At 35.9% G+C, this 25153-nt stretch overlaps 1 protein-coding gene across 2 annotated transcripts in view; it reads right to left on the bottom strand.

Annotated features, from left to right (window-relative positions):
* Positions 1–25153, bottom strand: part of DENND4C (DENN domain containing 4C) — a 118764-nt gene that overhangs the window by 26266 nt on the left and 67345 nt on the right. The window contains exons 16-26 of one of the 2 annotated variants that reach the window (XM_077765079.1): positions 23561–23693; positions 20672–20878; positions 15819–15947; positions 15484–15628; positions 15073–15219; positions 9844–9966; positions 8693–8839; positions 6292–7457; positions 1486–1663; positions 681–790; positions 209–384 (exon numbers count right to left, since the gene is read on the bottom strand). In XM_077765079.1, the coding sequence (XP_077621205.1) occupies positions 209–384; positions 681–790; positions 1486–1663; positions 6292–7457; positions 8693–8839; positions 9844–9966; positions 15073–15219; positions 15484–15628; positions 15819–15947; positions 20672–20878; positions 23561–23693 (2661 nt within the window). The remainder of the gene's footprint in view (positions 1–208; positions 385–680; positions 791–1485; positions 1664–6291; positions 7458–8692; positions 8840–9843; positions 9967–15072; positions 15220–15483; positions 15629–15818; positions 15948–20671; positions 20879–23560; positions 23694–25153) is intronic. The other variant, XM_077765080.1, reaches the window with a different exon arrangement.

Genomic DNA, 25153 nt, shown 5'->3' with positions numbered 1-25153 from the left:
AATTAACCACTACTGATAATCATATGTTAAATAAAATGGGAAAGTAGTCTCCTGTAGTACTAGTATTTTCTACTCAAACACTGAAAGTGAAGGAGAGACAGGAAAGGGACACCTGGAGTGAACCATGTCTATTTATTTCACTTTTCTCCCAGGAGTCATGCCTTCTGCGAGGACACTCACCTCTTAAGGGAGCTTTGACAATACTAACCTTGCAGTGCCTCTCAAGTCTTTAAATTCTATATTGAGGAGGGGCAAGAAGTTGCTTTTACAGAATGGACAGGTTGTATTCAAATTTGAATCATCTGCCGTCCATCCAGCCATAATTTCTTCATCATAAACTAAAGCTCCACAAGATCTGCACTGTGAACAACTTGACATCAAAACCTAAGAGCAGAAAAGTGCGGACACTGAGAACTCCACAGTGAAAAGTCATCTTATTAGGCCATCCTCTGGAGACATGGAATTTTATTTATTTTGCTGATCAAATTTGGAACGAATAGTTCAATCACTTTATAGATAAAGCTACCAGTTTATGGCCTTACTTACATAAGATATGAAGCAAATTCAACAAAATTGTTTACTTTTCTGCCCAAAATGGCATCAAAGAATTCTGTCAAATACCATTCTGAAATAAAAATATGTACTGCCACTTTGTCACGTGCAGAAGAAAGAACTTTTACCTCCATTGCACAATTCTGATAGATGCTAGACATGCTGGTGTTTTGAGAAGAACCATGGTCTGATTTTTCAAAGTCCTGCCCTTTTACGCTTCTTGGAAATGGAGGTTCACCTGGAGAGAAGTAAATATCATAACATATTATGTAGGAGAATGCCCTTATTCTTTGGAAATGCATACTAAATTATTTAAGGGGGAGTATGATGAAGTCTACCATTTATTTTCAAATGGTTCAGTATAAAAGTTTCTAGATATATATATCTAAGATTAACAACAGTTAAATCTAGGTGGAAAATATATATGTGATTGTTCACTATATGATTCAACTATTCAGGACATTTGAAATTTTTCGTAATAGAATGTTGGGGAAAAAACCAATTAAAATTAAAAGAATAACATAGTACTAAGAAATGTCAGTGACATAGCCCAGGATTCTCTACCTCTGGTATACATCTGATTTACACAGAGCACTAGTTAAAAATACGTACTCCTAAGGCCCCCATCCCACAGATACAGTCTCAAAAGCTTTAGCCTAGGGCTTGGACATTTGTATGTATCTTTAAAGTAATCTTCCATGTGATTCTGACACACACCGAACTTTGAGAACTAATGATATAATCTGCAAACACAACTAAAAATAAACTTTGTAGGTGACTATACTACTTAGAGATCATATAAAATAAGTGATAGTATGATGTGGCTATATAAAAAGTCTGTGCATCTCAACAAATGGGGCTTGTTGTGCATGCCGTAGGGGGAGGAAAAGGTACGGGCATATAAACTGTAGCAGACAGCAATCCTTTCCATACCTGTTGAGTAATGCAGCTTTCCTACATCTCCACTGCTGCTGCTACTGCCAAGGCTTGTATTGCTCTGGGTAAGTTCACTGGGAACCAGCCCTGAGATACTCATGTTCGGTGACATATTCTCCCCCAAAATATGGTCTTCAAGGCCAGCTGGGAAGCTGTAATCTCTGTTAGTTTCCTCCTTTAATTGAAAAGATTAAAACCTCACATACATAAATAATACCTTCTTCAATGAGAATATATTCATTCCACCCTTTACAGAATTAAACTTCTCTATAATTCTTAAGTAAATTATCATTCCCCTATTTTTAAAAACCATGAACTCTTCTCAATATTATTTGCAATTTCCTTTCCACATTCTAAGACATTCAAGCAATAACCTACAACACTTTAAGATTTTGTGGTGCCCCTGGCGTATGTCGAGGTATCTCTCAATAATCAATTTTATAAAATGAAAGAACTCCAGGAGCCCATGGTCTCCAATGGAATCGGGCACCCTAACACAAGTAAGGGCTTTAAAGTCAGTCACCAGACTGTGGCTCTGACTCCCCATCATATATTAGGTATGTGACCTTGCAGAAATTATTTAACTACTCCAACTTTTAATTATATCATCTGAAAAATATGGATAAGAGGATATATGGATAAAATATATCATCCTTTAAAATATGGTTGTTGTGAGAATTTCAGCTGCCAGTATGATTTTCAGACAACCATCAATATTAGAGGCATAAAATATGAATAAAGTTCCAAACACTGTAGTTCTGAATTCCTACAAGTGACTGCTGACACTTTAGATAACCATTTCAATAAGCAGTTTCCTTTTTGATTTTTTTAAATGTTTATTTATTTTGAGAGAGAGAATAAGTGAGCAGGGAAGAGGCAGAGAGAGAGGGAGAGAAAGAATTCCAAGCAGTCTCAGAGCTGTCAGCAGAGCCGGAGGCAGGGCTCCATCTCACAAATCATGAGATCCCGACCTGAGTGGAAATCAAGAGTCAGACACGTAACCAAATAAGCCACCCAGGCTTATTTTTTATTTTTGCTTTAAAGAAGACTTGTTTCTTGTTATGAAACCATGTTAAATGGTACAAAACTTAAACAGACATGCAGAACAGGAAATAAAAGCACTTAATACTGGGGCACACGGGTGGCTCAGTCAGTTAAATGTCTGACCCTTGATTTTGCCTCAGATTGTGACCTAATGGTTGTGAGATGGAGCCCAGCTTGAGATTCTTATTATTTTCGTCCCCTCTCTCTCTCCCTCTTTCCTCTGCACTCCCAATCTCTCTCTCAAAAAAAAAAAAAAAAATTTATATTATCAACACCCACACAGTACAATCAAAATCTTGATGTATGTCCTTCTAGTCATTTTATATAATGTATATAATACATTTTTACACAACAGGATATTGTTTACCTTATTCTCATGTATTTTAATGTCATTAAATCCTCTACATTATATAAACCCCTGCAACTTAATCCAGTTTACTGATGTACTGTTATGCATTTAGTAATCTCTATTGCTTAAACATTCAGAAAGCTTTTAAATTTTCTATAAGTTACACTGATGAATTCTTTTGAGTTATTTTTACACATAATTATTTCCTTAGAATAAATCCTAGATGAAAGTTATAAAACTTTTTTTATGAACTTTGTATTCATTCCTTCATTTGAAAATATTTACTAGGTATAACACCTATTTGCCTTTGTCAGGCTCTTAGTACCAGGGCCATAGCAATAAAAAGAAAAGAAAGATTAAGATCTGTGACCACCTAGAATTTACAGTCCTACATTCCAAGTCCAAATTACTCTGTAGAAAGGTTTTATTAACACTGTTAAATAAAATTACAAAACTAAAATGGCTCACTTGGTTAGTTTATTTTAACATAAAGTGAGGTTAAGACACTTGTGAAACTAGCTTATTTGGTTTTTCCTTCACTGACCTTGTAAGCTCTTTAAAATGCAACAAAATGCAACTATGTCTTCTAGTACTCAGTATTGTACTTTTGATTCAATTAATAGTTTGCCTATAACGTTTTTTTTCAAATGGTATATAAATCATATTTGTCTGATTTCATTTCCTACGTCCCTAACTTCCTATTTAGAACTTTAGCAATCTGAAATGGATTATATTATCTTGAAAATGCATGTTTTAAGTCTCCATGATTTTTCACATTATTCTCTCAGATAAACCTTGGGCCAACCTTATCACTGTGACTAACCCAAAATTTCAAATCCATCCATCAAAATCCAACTTAGATATCACCTGCTTTGCTCTTTTTGGACAGCCCCCTACTGGTACCTCTTCTAAGATACTGCTTCCTTCTTTGCTACTACGGTGGTTTAAAAGCATGGACTTTAAGCCTCTCTCCCAGAGTTCATATTCTAGCTCCGCCTCTCACTAACTGTGTGGACCTGGAAAAATTAATTAACCTCTCTGAATCTCAGATTACCTCATCTATAAAACATGGATGACAACAGTACCGATGCATGGGGGTGCTATGAAAATTTTTATCAAAATAGATATATAGCTTATGAGAGTACCTGTGACATAGTGGTGAACACTTATAAATGTTTGTCTTTCCCACTAGATTAAAGTGCCTAAGTACAATATAATTCTTTGAATACAAAGGTGAAATTTTAAATTTTTTTTCTATAAAACAAGCAAAATTTCCCCACTTCTAGTTCATAAAAAGGTCTAATGATTCTCTTTACAATAATTTTTAAAGAATTAGCAGTTTTTGTGATCCAGTATGAGATCTGTGGGCTAAGTTGCAGAGTGATTGCATATATATTTCAGAGCTAACATAGATAAAAGTTATTTAAAAACCAGCCCTCAATAAATATAAAAGAATTGAGATCATACCATGCACACTTTCAGATAACAATGCTATGAAACTTGAAATCACTCACAGGAAGAAGTCTGGAAAACCTCGAAAAACATGGAGGTTAAAGAATACCCTACACTAAAGAATAAATGAGCCAATCAGGCAATTAGAGAAGAAATTTAAAATATATGGAAACAAATGAAAATGAAATACAACAATCCAAACTCTATGGGATGCGGCAAAGGTAGTCCTAAGAGGAAAGTACATTGCACTCCAGGCCTATTTCAAGAAATTAGAAAAAGCAGGGCGCCTAGGTGGCTTAGTCGGTTGAGCATCCGACTTTCGCTTGGGTCATGATCTCGCGGTTTGTGGGTTCGAGCCCCGCGTCGGGCTCTGTGCTGACTGCCAGCTCAGAGCCTGGAGCCTGTTTCAGTCTGTGACTCCCTCTCTCTCTGACCCTCCCCTGTTCACGCTGTCTCTCTCTCTCCTAGAAATAAATAAAAATATTAAAAAAAAAAAAAAGAAATTAGAAAAAGCACAAGTACAAAATCTAACAGCACACCTAAAGGAACTAAAAGGAGAGCAACAAGAGCACCCAAACCCAGTAGGAGAAGAGAAATAATAAAAATCAGGGCAGAAATAAACAATATAGAAACCAAAAAAACAGCTGAACAGATCAATGAAACTAAGAGTTGGTTTTTAGAAAAAATAAACAAAACTGATAAACCTCTAGCCAGGCTTCTCGNTTATAGGGCTGGTTCAATATTTGCCAATCAATCAATGTGATACATCACATTAACAAAAGAAAAGATAAAAACCATATAATCCTGTGGCAGAAAAAGAATTTGACAAAATACAGCAGCGCTTCTTAATAAAGACCCCTCGAGATAGTCGGGATAGAAGGAACTTCCTTAAACATCATAAAAGCCATATATGAGAAGCCCTCAGCTAACATCATTCTCAATGGGGAAAAACTGACAGCTTTCCCCCTGAAATCAGGAACACGACAGGGATGTCCACTCTCACCACTGTTGTTTAACATAGTGCTGTAAGTCCCAGCATCAACAATCAAACAACAAAACGAAATAAAAGGCATCAGAATTGGCAAAGAAGAAGTCAAACTTTCACTTTTCGCAGATGACATGATATTCGACATAGAAAACATGACAGACTCCACCAGAAGCCTACTAGAACTGATCCACGAATTCAGCAAAGTTGCAGGGTAAAAAATCAGTTACATTTTTATACACCAACAATGAAGCAATAGAAAGAGAAATCAAGAAACTGATCCCATTCACAACTGCACAAATAACAATAAATTATCTAGGAATAAACCTAACCAAAGATATAAGGGATCTGAATGATGAAAACTATAGAAAACTTATGAAGGAAACTGAAGAAGACACAAAGAAATGGAAAAACATTCCATGCTCATGGATTGGAAGAAAAAATATTGTTAAAACGTCATTACTACCCAAAGCAATCTACACATTCAATGCAATCCCAATCAAAATTGCAACAGCATTCTTCTCNAGACTCTTGAATGCTGAGAAAAAACTGAGGACTGAGGGGGGTGGGGGGAAGCAGAAGGGGGGTGATGGGCATGGAGGAGGGCACTTGTGGAGATAAGCACTGGGTGTTATATGGAAACCAATTTGTCAATAAACTATTATGAAAAAGTTATTTAAGAGTGAAGTGCTATGCAAATATCATAGAGCATTAAGTATTAACCATTAGTGCTTCCAAAGAAATAAATTTAATGTGTTAGTTCAGACTGATCTATGGGATTATAAAGTAGTCCTGATAGTCTATTTCTTTTTTATTAATCACCTTACATTTATAGTCAAATCATTTCAAAAAAGAACAACATATGCATCAAGTTTTAAAAACCAAAGTTGCCAGCAATCTCTACATAATAATTTATATATAAAAACATATGAGAAACATTATCAGGTAGACTACACACATAAAAAACTCTTACCTCATCATCCGAATAGCTATAGGCGGATGCAACAGCTACCCACATCTTACTGGCTACCGTAGCTGCTTGTTTCATACCAGACTTCAGGACATCTATCTTGGGTCCTGAGAGTATATTATCTAGCTTTAGCCCTGACAAAGAATTTACCACAGAACCCAACGAGCCATGCGGCGAGGAGCGCACCAGTGCTGATAAAGAAGTTGAACGTTCTTTATGAGCACGAGAGGGAGTCTGCTGCTTGAAACGCCCAGTGAAAGTTTTAGACCTAGATTCTGCGGGAGAGCTCTTTTCCCTTTCAGGAACATCCTGTGCTGGTGGACCATGCTCTAATGGCAGGCTCGATCTCCTCTCCAGAGGGTGCATAAATGCAGTGGTGGTGCCAGACTCTCTGTTTCCATCTCCGTGTAATTCCATACTGGAAGACTTGCTACCCAAAGGACTCTTTAGGTTCATATAGCTTTCAATTTCATCAGCCAGATTGCGTGCAATAACTGGAGAAGTCACCTTATCTTCAGAATCTTGAGATTTTAGTCCGGTACATTCAGTGGCCAAAAGAGACAAAGGATCTAGTCCAGTTTCAACATCCTCCCTCTCAACAGCTTTAGCAACACCATATAAACTACTCCTCTTGTTTATCACATCTTTGGATCCTACGGTCAAGTCCTGAGGCTGATTACTGTCATTCTGTGGACTGTCACATGCATCCTTTTTCACAGGAGTTTTTGCTGCACTGTCATCAATCACAGGTTCTGGGAGCTCTTGGCTTTCCTCAAGCATTTCTAACACCGAAGAAGATCTGTGCTCGGAATCCCAAGCGCTTTCAGACACACGGGTCCTAGTATCAATGAGATGACAACTGTTAGGAGTCTCAAAGCTGTGGGCGCTCGCAACATGGAATGGAGCAGTCTTAGGACAGGCCAGTGCTGCTGTGAGAATCTTGGCATCTGCTCCCATCATAATAGCGGCTTCGCTTGAGTTCAGATCCAAACTGCTCTTCTTAAGCAACATTCCCGCTCGACTTTCCGAACTGAAACTACAGCTCCTCTCTGGGAAATGCTTTTGTCTTTTATCTCCTCTATCACCGTTCTTCTTGAGAGCAGTAACTTCACCAAAGACTGCATCTTCAACTGGATCTTGAGTAGAAAATGGCACATTTGATGTACTACCTAAAAGGGAAGGGATAATAATAAAAATGAAACTCTAGTTTCTGATATAACTTTTATAAAAGTGTTTGTTCTGGTTTTTAAAAAGCGACAGATAGAGTAAGATTCAGAAAGTTTAGAAGGTACAAAGAAAGTATACAACAACAACAACAACAATAAAAACACCTCCATTCAACCTGCCTCCCAGAAATAACACTGTAATGTATAATCTGCCTTTTATCCTCTATGCATACATATACACATTTACAAATCATGCAATATATGCTGTGTATACCTGATTGTTCACTAAAACTTATCACATTTATTGATAAATATAGGCCTATAAATATATCTTATATTTTAAGAATTCTACATTCAATTTAAGAAATATATTCTGGGGTACCTGGGTGGCTCAGTCGGTTAAGCATCCCACTGTTGATTTTGGCTCAGGTCATGATCTCATGGTTCATGGGTTTGAGCCTACATCAGGCTCCATACTGACAGTTCAAAGCCTGCTTGGGATACTCTCTCTCTCTGCCCCTTCCCCACTTGTGCTCTCTTCTCTCTCTCAAAATAAATAAGTTAAAACAAAACAAAACAAAACAGGGATACCTGGGTGGCTCACTCCGTTAAGCATCCAACTTTGGCTCAGTTCATGATCTTGTGATCCATGAGTTCAAGCCCATGTCAGGNCTCTCTCTCTCTCTCTCTCTCTCTCTCTCGCTCTCTCTCTCTCTCACACTCTCTCTCTCTCTCTCTGCCCCTCCCCTGCTCATGTTCTCGCTCCCTCTCACTCTCTCAAAAGTAAACATTAAAAAAAACAAAAACAAAAAAAACCCCAAATACTTAATCACAAGTGGCTCAAGATACTTATAAACCTGGCCAAATTAAAACCCACTGTTATTTTTGTGTAGTACAGCATAGTGCTATGAATCTTTTTCTTCCATTGCCACACAACAACCCCCTGGAACTCAGTCCCATCTCTGCCTCTTTGTTCTTACTGAGTATAGGAGGCCCTGCAGTCCTCTCTCATTATCTACCATGAGAAAGAGGGACCAAACTGGGAATCCCTCTTTTTAAATACTAAACATTCTAAACAACAACTTCTTGTTTTTTAGCCAATTTGTAGGATTCAAACTTACTCCTGGCTCTTGACCATATTCATCACAATGAAGTCATCCATTTAATGTCATTAAAGGCTCATGTATGTCTTTAGAAGTATATTTTAAATATGTATCAATCAATATGTCAAGACTCACCAGTGCTGCTTCTCCTGCCATTGAGATCCAACATACCAGATGGAACTCTCACAATACTGCTGCCCCATGCGGGAGGCTCAGTAGGGCTCTGTGGCTCTGCACTAGGTTGGCAATGTTTTGCCACAACAGCAGAGACATCACACACCTCTGGGAAAAATATTTGGATGTTATTCCTACTTTTACTAACACTGTACAGAAAGCATATGTTGATTTTTATAATATTTTATTTTTTTATATTTCTTCTCCAAGTGGGAGTGAATGTGACTACTTTATTACTAATTTGTTGTGTCTGATTTACTTTATGCCATAAATACTGCCATCGTTGACTAAAATAAATGCTTTACTTTAGTTTCAATGATGCTAACTTGAGCATTCTGTGAATAAATTAAGACTTTGGCCTTCAGTTATACTCCTACCACATGTAAAATAGGAAAGGGGCTTGCTTCTGCATAACTCTGGAGTATAAAATAAATGACATCATTAAAGGAAAGTATACTTTTATGTAAGAGAATAAGAAGAACATTTTATTACCAGGAAGCCAGAAAATTCCTCCACATTTCCATAAAATGATTACTACAAATCATATCAATTCAATGAGTCCCATTACAACAAACAAACAATGAAAACCACACACACTATATTTAACCTTCCAATGAAAAATACCTACTTGAATACCTGAAGCACTTTTAGTGAAATGGCATTTTAAAACAAAACAGGCATTCAACACAAGCTTGAGGACTTCAAATTCAGTCTTGGTTCTATCACAAAATAGCTAGTTAACTTTGGCACATCAATATCTCAATGGATCACAGTTTCCTACAAAATTGAGGGCTGACCTACAGTCTCTAAAAGATCTCTTAAATTCTGAAACTCAGGAACTACTCGTTCTATCCATACATAACATTATACAGTATCTTATAAGCCCAGACCTTACATTTCTTTCTAGAAATTGTCATCAAAATTATCAAAGATGACTGAATTGGGACAGGGTCACCTGGCTGGGTCAGCTGGTAGAGCATGTGACTATTCATTTCAGGATTATGAGTTTGAGCCCTACATTGGGTGTAAAGATTACTAAAGAAATCTTAACTTAAAAAAAAAAAAAACTACAGTATTTATCTAAATAAAGCTAGTAAATATCAGTACTCAACCTTCTGTTTGCACTTTTGCTTTAGTTATCAATTCTCTTGCTACTTGTTCTTCAGGCATATGAATTTCTGCGTCATCCTTTATAAGTTCATCCTTAGACCCATAGCCTTGGTCAGACTGACCACCTGTTAAAAAGAAAGCAGACTCACATGTAAATGTTTTCATATACTTATAGTCCAGCTACAAAATGTCAAAAGAATATTCCATTGATTTACACAATTAAACTTACAGAAAAGGAAGACAAGAAAGCTCACAAAGCACACAGAACATTTTAAACAAATGATAAGAAGCAAAGAAAAGTAAAAACAAGTACATCAAAGACTAAAAAATTTGGAAGCAATGAAACTTAGTTTCCTCATCTATAAATTAACAGATTTGGCCAAGATGTTTCAAAAAGTTTCTGTTGGAGGATGTCTACAGAATGCTATGTTTTGTGTAAGAAAGAAGAAGAAATAAAACAAACATATGCCTGCTTACTTTTGTAAAAAGAAATGCAGAAATAATAAACCAGAAAACAATAAAACTGGTTAATGACAAGGTGAGGGGGAAACAGGCTGGAAGGGATAGAGAAGAAACTTCTCTAATATGACTTACTGTATTGTTTTTATTTTTGGAAATGCATCAACTTCTACAAATTCAAAAATTTAAATCAACAACGCTGGGAGGAGCATACTAACTAAAACTGAATGCAAACAGGAACAAATGAGACCAACTGTATTTCACATGAATCACACTGAAAGGATGGGGAACAGGAGGGAGGAAGACAGGCCTGATTCAGGAAACTTCTGAACACACAATTTTGAGTATATTCTCTAAGTCATGGGGGTAACAGACAAATCCTGAACTCCTTAGAAAGTCTGTTTCTCACAGAGTAATAAATGTAGCAATTCTGAAGTTATTTTTATGTGTCCTGCAGGACTGAGCAAATGAGTAACCATAATGATGGTTATTGGCAGCCATGATACTTACTGTCAAAGAAAAGAGATTTTTAAAAAATAAAATGAAGGAAGGCAAAGAAAAACTTGTGGGGTTGATTTAAAAATGGAAGTATTTCAGGGCACTTGGGTGGCTCATTTGGTTAAGCATCTGACTTCAACTCAGGTTATGATCTCACGGTTCATGAGTTCAAGCCCTGCATCAGGTTCTGTGCTAGCGGCTCAGAGCCTGGAGCCTGCTTCAGATTCTGTGTCTCCCTCTCTCTCTGCCCCTCCCCTACTCATGTTTTCTCTCTTTCTCTCTCTCTCAAAAGTAAACATTAAAAAACTTTTTAAAAAGTAAATGGAAGTATTTCTAAAATATACATATTTTCTTTTATACATATATGTATAATTTTTATATATTATATATTTTATATATTACATATAAATTTATATATATAATATATTACATATATAAATATGTATATATTTTTTATATATACATATTTCCTAGCTCTGATGAAAAAGTCTAGAAGCAGTAATACCCTGTAGCAGTAAGCATACCTAGAGCTCAGATACTGACTTCTAGAATCTATTGCCCATTGAAAGGAATCTGGGTCCTTGAAGAAATGGCTGATTTCAAATCTGAGGCAGGAAAGCTACAAGAATGAGCCAGAAACATTTTGTTGTGTAAGAAAGGAAGTGTTCAAGAACACGAAGGAGGGTATGTCTGAGTAAAATGATTAAACCAGAGGACATGCACTAGAAGACCATCTTATAAATGTGGAGTGAAGATAGCACTGATAAAATCACCTACTTGATAACCATCATAGTAAAGACTGGTTCAAGAATCACCAATGTATGCTAAATTTATAAGAAAAAGTGTGATGAGGAAGAAGGCATTACATACTCTCAGAGTCTCTTCACAGGTAGCTTATTATCCGCATGGGCAATAATAATAACTAAGAGAAACCAAATGTTAAGACCAAGTGATCAAAATCAGTATCAGCAATGAGAGGTAGACAGATATTGTGTGCCTCTGAGATGTGATAATCTAAGGATACAACATCACTTTCGTAGTAGAGCCATAGATGTAAAACCCAATCTAATCACAAGGAAACATGGGACCAACTCAAACCAAGGAGCATTCCACAAAATAACCGAACTGAATTCTTCCAAAAGGTCAGGGTCGTGAAAGACGAAGATGAAAAGGTAAAGGAAAAGGGTAAGGAACTGTGCCAGGTTAAAGGAGACTAAAAGGGGGAACTAGAATGCCACAGAGGATACAGCAATTGACAAAACTGGAATGTCAACTACCAATTCAAGTAGTATGTCAATATTTTCCTAAATTTGGTAGCTATCCTATGGTTTTATCAGAGAAAAATACCATCAAAGTATTAAAAGGTGAAAGGGCAAGATGTATGCAACCTGCTGTCACATGACAGGAAAACAATGTGCATATGTGCACAAAAAGAAAATGATAAAGCAGATACGGCAAACTAAAAGTGAGTGAATCTAAATATAATCAGGTGTTCTCTGTACTGTACTTGCAACACTTCTGTAAGTATGAAATAATTTCAAAGTAAAGCTTTAAATAATAAAGCCAGATAGCCTGGCTTTAAAGTTCTATCATTTAAAACTGAGACAAAGACTGAAGTCTAATGTAAAACTACACAACTGAGACTCAGCCCCTAGAGAGTCACTGTAAAGTGTGTCAACGAGGCATGAAACAAAAAATACACAGGTGACCCTTGAACAACACAGGGGTTAGAGGCGCTGGCCTTCCCATCCCACACAATCAAAAATCCACATATAACTTTTGACACCCCAAAAACTCAACTAACAGCCTATTGACTGGCAGCCTTACCAATAACATAAACAGTCAGATAACACACGTTATATGTCGTATGTATATATAATAAAGTAAGCTAGAGATAAGAAACTTTTATTAAGGAGGCATGTGGTTGGCTCAGTCAGAAGAGCATGAGACTCTTGATTTCAGGGTCGTGAGCTTGAGCGCCATGTTGGGGATTACTCAGATTACTTAAATCTAAAAAACTGTTATTAAGAAAATCAGAAAGTACTATGACAGTGTTATATGGTAACCCATGATAGCTACCATGTGGTGAACACAGCATAAGGTATAGATAAGTTAAATTGTTACATTGTACACCTGAAACTAATGTAACATCATGTATCAACTACATCCAAATTTTTAAAAAAATTAAATAAAAAAAGGAAAAAAAGAAAATCATAAGGAAGAGAAAATACATACATAGTACTGTATCTACTGAAATAAAATTGGCATGTAAGTAGACCCGTGCAGTTCAAAGCCATGTTGTTTAGGTGTTAACTGTAGTGCCTTCCACTTTTTACCACGTGTTACACTGCTACTCCAACTTTGGGTTTGCAATTTAACAAAAGAACAAAACTTCCTTAAATATCCCCAGTTAAAATGACTAACCTGTCAATTTCTTATTGGCCCCCTCAGAAAGCATTATGGTACCACAACATGGGAACTAAGAAAACTGATTCAACCAAGATATGTGTCCCAACAAGCTAAGTGACTCCATATCAGGTACCAAGTGGAAAGATTGTACAAGATAATCTTTAATAAGAGAGTAACTTTAGATTCTGGTTTGGAAGTCTCCAAAAGTACCACACGACATCACCAAAAACTCTATAAAGACACATTAATCACCACAAATTCAGAAAACAGGGCTTCAGCATTCTGAAAGGCAACTGAAAGGATATATAAGGAAAAGGGATCTGAAGTTTCTTCCCAACTATTAGAATCTTTTTGCCAATTACCCAGAATTACTAGGAGATTGTTTTTTCCATTAAAGGGGATCATTTTAGAAGAATAAGGAGAGTATTTATCTATTACTATTTTTAAAATTATAATTATTCCTGGTGAAATGGTTTCATATCACAAAATTTTCTTGATTTTTTTCATAAATGAAATCCATTCATTCTAGAAGTTTTAGGGAAAAAATACAGAAGAAATAAAAAGGTAGCTTTATAAACAGGATTATAACTTATAGCTCTATGCTGACTTCTAATTATTTATACATGGTTCTGTGCTTATGTAAGAGTAATTTTTAGTGCAAGAATTTAGATCAGTTTTAGCAAGCAAAAACCATCTCAACAGCTATAACACTGAAATACTTAATTCCCATAAACTATTGGATACAATGGTGCTACACACAAACCTCAAAATAAGCAAGGCACAGTACATTTTCAAATAAGATGACAAATATGCTTTGCAAAATGATCATAAAATGTTAGCTGGATACTTTCCATGGTACATATATGATTACACTTATCTGAAGGAGAAAAAGGCAAGAAAACTAATATTGTTTTCCACCTGTAACAATATTTTAAATACAACAAAAGGTCTCTCCCCCACCCTTGCATGTCAGCAAAGTTGAACCTAATAAATGGGAAATTACCTGAAGTGGTTAACATTCAAGGGTAGAATTAACGCACACGTGTATCCATAGCTTCACGTCATACATGTCTGTCTGCACCCCACACCATGACAGCCAAGGACAAATGCAGCACCAAGAAACAGCACAGAGCAAAAAGCAGAGCAACAAAGAGCAGAAAAAAGGAAACTTCAGTCATTGAGACAAGTTCATCAGATGAAGCACAGGAATTAGACTTAGGATTCATTTTAAAGAAAAGCTTGATATATTAACAATAACAACAGCAACAAAAAAGAAAAACAACACAAAAAGAAGGATGTGCAACACACACATATTTGCTCAATGTGCTACTTGAATTATGCTTATTTCCAACTTCAGAGGACAGAGGTTATGCCCTTCGCTTTGTTTGTAAAAGTAGCCTCAGACGTTCCTCAGATTTTAAAAGATTGTCATTTAAAATAATGACTATGCAAAGAGAATACTTTTCTTCATGGTGTGACTTCTTCCCCATTTACTATTTGTAATTTCAAATTCTCAATAAATACTTTCCACGTAATGAAAAAAAGATCTTCAAGTTGTGTCACCTAAAACTCAAGTTCCTCATTCACAATTTCTACAGTCACATTGTATACATTCCCAAATCAAGGATGAACAAATACAAGGCAGCACCCTGCTAGAGCCTTCTGCACAGCATTTTGAAGTGAATGTTACAGTACAGGAAATAAGAAGTGATCTGCAATCGGAGGACTAGATTCTTCCCTATTTCTAGAGAGTATTTTTAGAGTACTCATATTGCAAACTCAAGAAAGGAGGGTAAAAGCTTTTTAAAAAGGGAAAGACTTAACAAGAAGTAAATGAAGGGTTAGTACAATCCAGAGTTTAGTACCTGTGCTAAAGTGATTATCAGTGGAATCAAGCCTGATTAAATCTCTGACGAAGACTGTGTGCTCCCCACTGTTAGCATCATTAGAACTATCCACGCTACCGTGGCTCACCGTGTCCCCATCACTTCCACCTGTCGCATTCTGAGGAGCTGAAGATAAGGACAATAGCAGTTCAATAACTCATGCACTGAAAATCTCTGAAACCAAACATGAATGCCCCACATTCATTTATAGTTGCAGAACACTTTCTAAACTTGTGGGGAGGAAATAATAATGTAACCTCTATCTTTAATTATATATGAAAATATCAACCAGGATTTCATTTACATTTTCTATTTCATATACTTAAAAACTTGTATGCCTATAAAGCTTATGGTTCAGCAAGAGAGTATCTTTTCAATCACACATATTACCTGATATTGAGGAGACCTGTGACTTTTGCACAGTCTTTTTAAGCGGCTGCCTAAACTGTGCCAAGCCACGTACCACATTCCGTACCTTCGTCCATAAGAAGATACCACTGCGGGTACTGCTAGGCCATGGGCTCTCCAAAACTACCTAAAGGTAAAATGAAGGTTAAAAATAATAATTATTAGGAACACCTGATTTTTAAAGAGATACATACATATATAATACATACATAAATAACTATAGCCCAAACCTCCATGAAAGAAGTTTCATGAATAAGGTACAAAAATGTATCAATCTTAATAAGCAGTGTACATTGCCTAATGTCAATCCCACTTACCTTATTATAATAACCATAAGTAATAGCATTTGGCTTTATCTTAGCAGTTTTCATTTCAAACAAGACTCTCACTGCTAAAACAGGATGACCCCAAAGTCCACAGAGCTGCATTACTACTCGATAGCACACCTAACAAAAAATAACATCAAAGCATTAGTAGTTGGCATATTAGTCTATCTATCTATGACTTGCAGAGACTTTTAAATTACTCACTTCTTCTCAAGGTCATTAAGCACTATTTTATCCTTTGCTCTGAGTCTCAGTAAATTATTTTTAAAACCTATTCATTAATGAAAGTACCAGCATTATTAACTGTTTCACATAAGATCTATGTGCACGTATGCCATTTGTTTCAGTAACTAAGTTTACACAAAGAGAATGACCACCAGTTCCCATAATTTGAGAAGGAATTCATTTTTAAAATCTAATATAACTAAAATAATTCTCTCACAAATCATGTTTGATATTCTGTGCCAAAGGAATTAAAGACACCACCTCCAGGATCCCACATAACAACAACAACAAAAGATCTGTAAACCCACATCTTGGAAAAGTAGGAGAAGAAACGTTAAGACACTGCAATATGATTAACAAAGGCTTTTCTGAGAATATGTGTTTACTGAAGAGGGCTGGTTTTGATCACAAGAGGATAAGCGAACTGGAAATTGCTAAAAGTTGGAATCTCACGTATTAAGAAGACTAGAGCAGAAACCATGAAAAATGAAACGGGTTTCTCAAGAGGTCCTGGCAAAGAGGTGAGCCAGTTTACAGGAACAGGGACAGCAAAGCCACAGACTATGTTCCAGCTTAGTTTGAGAATAAGGAAATATACACACAGACTCTTCTTGGGACTTTAGGACAGAGTAGGTCAACACCTGTGAGTAATATCAAGCCAAGTTGCTCTCTCAACTAGAGGGGAAAGTAAAAAGATTTCAGAAAGGATGTTTTAGTTAAGAGAACAGAACAAATGAAACAGAAGAGACATGAAAAACCTGAGGATCATAAAGATGAATACTTGAAGCTAGAAATGGAGAGTATAATTGAAACGCAGAAGGAGGTCAGAAACTGTTAGAGCAACTCTATAAATGACGAGGTTAAAGAAGTGTTAAGAAACTGAGAATCAAGGACAACTGAAAGAAGTAGTAGGTAAGATGTGTGAAGGGAGGAAAAAGAATGGGGTACAAGAGGGTTCTTCAAATATCTGAAGAGTAGTTTGAAATTTTTCCAAAAAAGCCATAGGAAAAGAGTAAATAGTTTGTATAATTTCAAAAACAAACAAACAAGGAGGTATAACTGAGCTCAACAAAAACACAAACATTTCCTATTAGATTCAATTCAAATATAGGCAGGATCCCATATGTTACAGATTTTATACAGAGCATCTCAGCTTCAGATTCAAGCTGCACTAAAATGCCTTAAAATCCTATCAACTCTTAAGATCCTGTGAGCCATAAAGTAGTAAATCACTTTCTATGTCAAACTGGGATTAATCTGAATTTTCTAAAACCATTCTAGACAATGAATTTATTTGGAAGTCTAGAAAGTATTCCCCCACCTTCCAGTTTTACCTGTATAAGAGATAAGAGCCAGGGACCAAACTAAAGAAGCAGTAATAATACAGAGACACAATTTTTCAAATGCAGTATATTATTGCCTGTAACATAATCTTTTCGATATCTGTAATAGATAAAAGACAGCCATGCACTCTTTGATATTCCTCGCACCAAGAGGTCTATGTCCCTACCCTTGAACTGAGGGAAAAGAGCTTCTGAGACTACATGACCAATAGAATATGACTAAAGGGACACTGTACTAGTTTCCTGGTTTAAGCCTTAAGAAACTGCCAGTCTCCACTTCCTCTCTCTTGAAACAAATGCTCTTTGAGCTCTAAGCTATCATAGGGGAAAAACCCAAGTACCACAGAGGGAGGTCCTGAGCCTACTGAGAGAGAAAGAGGGGTCCACCTGAGCCCAGCGTCACAATCACCCTTGCCAAGGCACCTAGCTGGCATTTGAGTTCAGCTGTCTTGAGCCCCCCAGAGCAGATCAGTCAGCAACCGATATAATTAAGTGATCCCAGTTATGCAATGAGGAGCACTGAAAAATCACCCAGAATCCTTTCTGGATTCTCAGCACAAAAAATAAATAAATAAGATTTATTTAATGACATCATTGTTTTAAGCCACTAAGTTCTGGGAGGGTTTGTTACTCAGCAATGTATGAATAGACTGATAAGACAGTGTAGAAATACGTTTGACACAAATATTTCATTTTTATTAAAAATTCTAGGGGTGCCTAGGTGGCTCAGTGGGTTAAGTGTCTGACTTTTGACTTCAGCTCAGGTCATGATCTTGCAGTTCATGGGTTCGGGCCTCATATCTGGCTCTGTGCTGGCAGCAGGGAGCTCACTTAGGATTCTGTCTCTCCCTCTCACTCTGTCCCTCCCCAGCTTGCTCTCCATCTCTCTCAAATAAAATTTTTTAAATGAAGACATTTTTTAAAAATTCTGTAAATAATGGGGTGCCTGGATGGCTCAGTCAGTTAAGCGTCTGACTTCAGCTCAGGTCATGATCTCACAGCTCAAGCCCCACGTCAGACTCTGCTGACAGCTCAGAGTCCGGAACCTGCTTCGGATTCTGTGTCTCCCTCTCTCTTGCTCCTCCCCGTTAGCACGGGCTCTTTCTATCTCTCAAAAATAAAGAAACATTTAAAAAAATTAATTCTGTAAATAGTATTAAAAGCAAAATGCATTATGCACTTTAATTTCATCTGTGTGGCATATGCTATTCCTTGATCTTCTAAGAGTTTTATTTTAAAATCCAAACAACATGCAGAACACAAAGCTGTCAAATTAAAACATCAAGCATATGAATGAGACAGTGGGCTCTAATGAAACAGACCTAAAAATCAGAACTACTTTTTGGGCAGTCTTACATGTTTGTCATTTAAGTTTCAAATTACTCTCTTTATAAAATGTAGCTAATATACAAATTGCCTCAGAGAATTGCTGGGAATACCAAAGGAAAAAATGTACGTGACAATACTGTGAAAACTTTAATATCCTACTCTATGTATAAACAATAGACAAAATATATGAAATATACTTAGCAAATATACATTCTTAAGTTTTAAAATAAACATTTCTTTCTTCCAGTTGTGGAGAGGTAATGACTTCAGGACACTAAAAAAATCTGTCAATGTAACTTATTAGAAGGAATATAACAAATTAAGCTTCAAATTTTAAACTTATCACAGTGTTTATTGGGGAAATCATCTGAAAAAAAATGTTTAGCTTATTAGTCATAATTGCTGCATGTCAGAAAACAAGAGAAGGTCATTATTTGTACCAAAGACTACCAGTCAACTTTAATACCTATAGAGGAAAATACTTTTCATACAATTTATGATATGTATTATGAACTTCCAACTTATCAAACAATCGAGTACACTGTACTTTGATTTTAGAGTACAGTAACAATTCAGAGAGCATACTTTAAAAATATTTTATGTCTTTCACAAGTTAAAACACATCTTAGATAGAAAAACTCTATTAGAACAAATTTTTTAAAACACTGACATGCATAAGGTACAAAACACTCTGATCAAGTACTTTTAATTTCCAAAGTTTTATTAACATTGGATGAAAGAAAATATAATCAAATATGAGAATGGATATTTTAGTACTTGTTTTATAATTATTTTAAAAGCTTTTATAACATATACATGATAGAGAAAAATGAGTTTTAGTGTACCCACAGGCATTATCAAGTCTTCATATTATACATGCTATATTCATTTAAGATCGTTTTTATTTTTAAGAAGAAAAGCCATTGTTGAAGCCTATGACACACCTCTCTTCAATCCCATTTCTCTTCTCTTCCCCTGTGCTCTTTCCCCTCAAATACCCATTACTCTGAATTTTTATTTCAACTTTGCTTTAAATTCTAATCTGATTCTAAATATCATTTACAGTTATTTTAACACCAAAAGTTATTTTTAGAGGGAAAAACATCAAAGAGAAAGGCTAAATAAGTGATTCCATTTCTTCAACCATTGACTGGATAATATCACTACCTATCTTTTAGAATGGCTCGGAAGCTTTAAAGAGGTAGTGTCTATAAAACCTTTAGCATATCATTCACTGAGTGCTTACACTATAAGCCAGATACTATTCTAGGCACAATCTGTACATTAACTGACTTAACCCTCAAGTTAACTTTATAAAGATGGTATCAACTATAATGTCTATATCAGTGGGGTGATGTGGACCTCCAGGGAACAGTTGGCAGTGTCTGCAGACATTTCTTATTGCCACGTAGGAAAAGGGAGGGTGCTACTGATATCTAGTAAGTAGAGGCCAGGGATGCTGGTAAACATCCTGCAATGCATAGAACAGGCCCACAATAAATAACTATGTGGACCAAAATGTCAATAGTGCCAAGGTTGAGAAATCTGGATCTACATTTTCAGACATATAATGAAACACAGGTTATATAATTCATCCTAGATATAAAGCTTAAGTGGAGAGCTGCTTACTAAAAGCCTATTTTCTAGGTACTTTCTAATAACATTATACTAAGAATAAAATGAAGTCAATATTATTTTCTATTTATAAGGTGCAAACGATCTGACCTAACTAAAGCAGTCTCTGCTTCATTTCAAACCAATAATTTTTACATAAATGTATTTAAAAATAAATAATAAGTACTAGCTCTATGAAACAAAGTACTAGTTTTACCTTTCCTGCTTAATGAAAATACTTGAGAGCACTTTAGAATGGCCGAGACCTAGTTTTCTTAAATGTACAAAAATAAAACATATCTTAGTAATGATAACTCAGTGTGTCATACTTGCCTCATCTAGCGGATCCACATCTGTTTTCCTCATCTTTATAAGTACATCATATGCCTGCTGAAGTGCTCTGACCTTAGGATGAGAAACTCTAACATAGGCTGGGAGACAAATAAACCATAAGCTGTAACAATGACTGAAGAGACACTTGGCCCATTGTGGTGGATTTGTGTAACATCTCTTCGCCAACTTATGAGCCGTTTTTATCTCCTAGAAAGAGAATAAATAAAACATTATGGTATTTGGGGCACCTGGCTGGCTCAGTCGGTAGGACATATGACTCTTGATCTCTGGGCCACGGGGTTGAGCCCCATCTTGGGAGTAGGGATTACTTACCAAAAAAAACTTAAAAGAAAACCCAGTAAGGTATTTATTAAAATCCATTAGGGTGGGGAGAAAAGTGAGAAGGAAAAGAGAAGAATGTAATGTAAAATTTAACTCTAAAATCAAGCATTTCACAGTTTTATTTTCCTGAGTGGCTTCCTACTTAGTTCAACATGGTTCCTTCAACATTCATCTATAGAAGCACTTTATACTGCACTGTAACTATCTGCTGCCAAGCAAGCCTTTCCGAATAGACTAGAAATCCCTTAAGGGCAGGGATCATCCCTATTTTTATAATATAATGGCTAATTGTTGCCCTTCACATAGAAGGCACTCATATTTTTGATGGATGACAGGGATTTAACCATTCAGAGCTTGTAGGTTCATCAATGGCATTCTTAAAAAGTGACAGTCTTTCTACCCCTCTCCCAGCTAAAATGTTTAACAAATACCCTAGGCTATTTCCTGCCAAGATTTCCCTCTACCTTCCCTCACCACAGTCTTTAATTCTTTCATGGACTGATTCCTTAAAGAGACATATGCCATTGCAGGCACCATAGTCTGACAAGATCACAGACCTTCCTACCCAACAGTATGATAGTGATGTCTTCTTACTTCTAATTTTCATTCTAATTTAGGTGGAAAAGAGTAGGCATCAAAACCATCTGCCAGGCTTTAATCAAACTATATACTCCCAGAAACTACAGAGCCTTCCAGATATATGAGATGACCACTGTGTGCCTTGTACTAAAAATTCCTCTGCTGTGATGTGTTCTAAATAAAAATGTCTAAATAAAAATTATATGAAAAATTAACTTTTCATATAAGCTTTATTTCTATTAGACTTGAAGATATATTTACAAATACCATCCCTTGTTTTTCTAAGATGGGAAGGTTCTTTTCTTTTCCAGCTAGCCTGGGGAACAAAACTTCTGGTGAAAATGAGATTTAGAGATTTAGTAACCAAATTCTCCCATTTTAAAAACTGGCTTTTATTAAGCTGATAAAAGCAAACAGCAACAACTTCCCTTCAGACACTGAGAGAAATGTGTACTGTATGGTTTTAAGGAATACTTCAGGTTACCTTTGGGATTTGGGGAGCTGTACATGAATTGGGATTTGGGGGGCTGTACATGAAGTGGTAAAACCTGAACTAAAAACTTCATTCTGAAAATTTCCATGTTTTGTAGGCCACAACAATGTCAACAGATGTTTCATTTTAACTCATACCTAACCACAGATTGATTCTTTAGAACTAAATCAGATAATGGTATTAAAGCAAGATGTCTAGCTTGCCCTAAATTAGCTCCCTTTCACTCCCTTTAAATGTAGTACTTGGCATAGAGTATGTTTATATTAACCATAGGAGATCTGAAAGTCAAAATTACACTGAGATACCACTTCACATGCACTAGGATGGCTATAATCAAAAAGACAGATAATAGGGTGGTTGGGTGGCTTAGTCGGTTAAGCGTCCGACTTTCGCTTAGGTCATGATCTCGCGGTTCGTGGGTTCGAGCCCCGCGTCAGGCTCTGTGCTGACTGCCAGCTCAGAGCCTGGAGCCTGTTTCAGTCTGTGACTCCCTCTCTCTCTGACCCTCCCCTGCTCACGCTGTCTCTCTCTCTCTCTCCTAGAAATAAATAAAAATATATTTAAAAAAAAAAAGACAGATAATAACAAGAATTGACAAGGATGTGACACAATTGGAACCCATATACACTGCTGGGAGGAATTTAAAATGGTATAACCATTTTGGAAAACAGTCCAACAGTTTCTCAAAAGGTTAAACACAGAGTTACCATAAGACACAGCAAGTCTACTTCTAGGCATTTACCCAAGAGAAATGAAAACATATATCCTCACAAACACTTACACACAAATGTTCACAGCAGCACTATGATAACAGCCATAAATAGGAACCACTCACATGTACAAGAATGAATAAATAAAATGTGCTACATATCCACACAATGGAATATCCAGCAATAAAAATAAATGAAGTACTGGCACATGCTGCCACACGAATGAACCTTAAAAACATTATGCTGTGTGAAAGAAGCCAGAAACAAAAGACTACATATTGTATAATTCCTTTTATATGAAATACCCAGAATAGGCAAGACTATAGACACAGAAAATAGATTAGTGGTGCCCTAGGGCTGCAGAGGACGGACGGAAGGGTTAATAGGTAAGCGGTGCGGGCTTTCTTTTTGAGGCGATGAAAAAGTTCTAGAATTGACTGTAGGGGTGGTTGTACAACCCTGTGAATATAGTAAAAGCCACTGAATGTACTTTAAATGGGTGAGTTGTATGGTATATGAAGTATATCTCAATAAAGTTCTTTTTTAAAAAGTATATTTGGTTCCCAAGGATTCTCTTAGCATAAACATAAGCACTCAAAAACTTTAGCCACAAGTAGAGCTGCAAGACATCTAGTTTCCTTCATTAACAACCACAGTGGGTCTTCAAATGGTTGCCATGTGTGATAATTTTAAACTATGAGCTGCATATCACGTATACATATTTTACATTTTAAATTAACATGTATTAGATAAAGAATATCTGACCTGTTTAGTTCTCTTAGCCATGAGAGCTGGACTGTTTGTAATGCTATTCCCAGTAGGGTGTCTACTAAAACAAAGTTTCAACTCCTGTGGTCTGTCAAAAAGCTTAAGGTCCAGTCTTGGAAAGTATTTGTAACTAAAATAAAAAGCAAAAATAGAGCTGCTGATTTAAAATACATTAATTCTTCACATTATTCCAGAATTTAGGTGAGTATTTCTAAATCTTAAATAGTACACATTATTCCCCACAATCCGTATATAGAAAAATAATTACTTTTCAAAAATATAAGATGTTGTAATAAGATACACAGCCTACCTACATGGAAACTTTGGCCTCCTCCCCATCTTATTTGTTATTTTCAACCAATCCCTGGACAACAGAAAACCCTGATCTCTTACTTGACAGAGGTTAATAACTTTCAACAGAATCCATGTGTTCAATGATAATTCATATTAAAAGTAACATCCAGTATACTTTGTAATTATGTTTTCCTTCATAAAAGTACCTTGGCATGGGTATTTAAGAGAAAAAAACATTCATAAGATTTTTATTTTAGGGATATACCAGAATTTCAGCACTCTTCATTGTTGGACATTTTTAGGTTATTTCTGAATTTTTGCAGTTAAATATCTGTGTACTTATAGCTCTGTGAATACTTTTGCTATGGTCAATGTTTATCAATAAAATTAAAATCTTATAGTCACTATTAAATGATTTCAAGAAAGGTTATACTTACATACAGTCTTACACTAAGCTGTAGCACAACTATCCTCAATCTGAAAGGTTAAAAATGCTTCTATTCACCATTTTGGTTTGCATTTCTTTGAATGCTAGAGAAGCTTAATACATTTTCACGTTATTGATTATTGAGATTTCTTCTTGGAAATTTCCTACTTAATGCCTTTGGCCAATTTTCTTCTGGGAGATATTGCCCTTCCCTATTTGATTTACCTTGTTTGTTAATACATGGATTCCAAAGTATAGTGATTAAATCAAAGGAAAAAAACTCTATAATTAACATGCAATCAAAATAGTACTTCTTAATTATCCCACTAAATCCCAGGTATATACTCTTCATTCTTACGCAATCCTGGTAAGATACTAATTCCATCCTTTTGAGGACAATTTTATTTTATACTACTTTTGACTCATTCTTTTAGGAATGCAGCCTAAGGAAAAAACTATGTATATACACAAGGATATAGATAGCAAAGAACTAAAACAAAAATCCACAAGAGACTAGTTAAACAAATCACAATAAATGCATGCAGTATGATCATTCAAAATGATATGGCACAAAAATATTTGTTAGCATGGGAAAATGTCTATACCACTAAAGGCAGACACAAGTTACAAACAATATGTACAATCTGAAATCATATTTAATAGAGTAAATGCAAATTTATGCACAAAAACAGGAAAGATATACATACAGCTATTAACAGACATTAAGTATTGGTGCTTAAATGATGTGCTAGTTTTCTTTTTTGGTTTGCTATTCTAAGTTTGTTAAACTGTGTATTATCATAATTATAACAACAAATGACAATCAAATATATTTTAATTTCTTAAAAGGTTCCCATCCAAATCCTATT

Source organism: Crocuta crocuta, unplaced genomic scaffold, assembly GCF_008692635.1.
Source record: "Crocuta crocuta isolate KB4526 unplaced genomic scaffold, BGI_CrCroc_1.0 scaffold687, whole genome shotgun sequence".
In the NCBI taxonomy this organism is placed as follows: Eukaryota; Metazoa; Chordata; class Mammalia; order Carnivora; family Hyaenidae; genus Crocuta; species Crocuta crocuta.
Note: the sequence above shows the minus strand (reverse complement) of the source record. Positions and strands in the feature narration are given on the sequence as shown.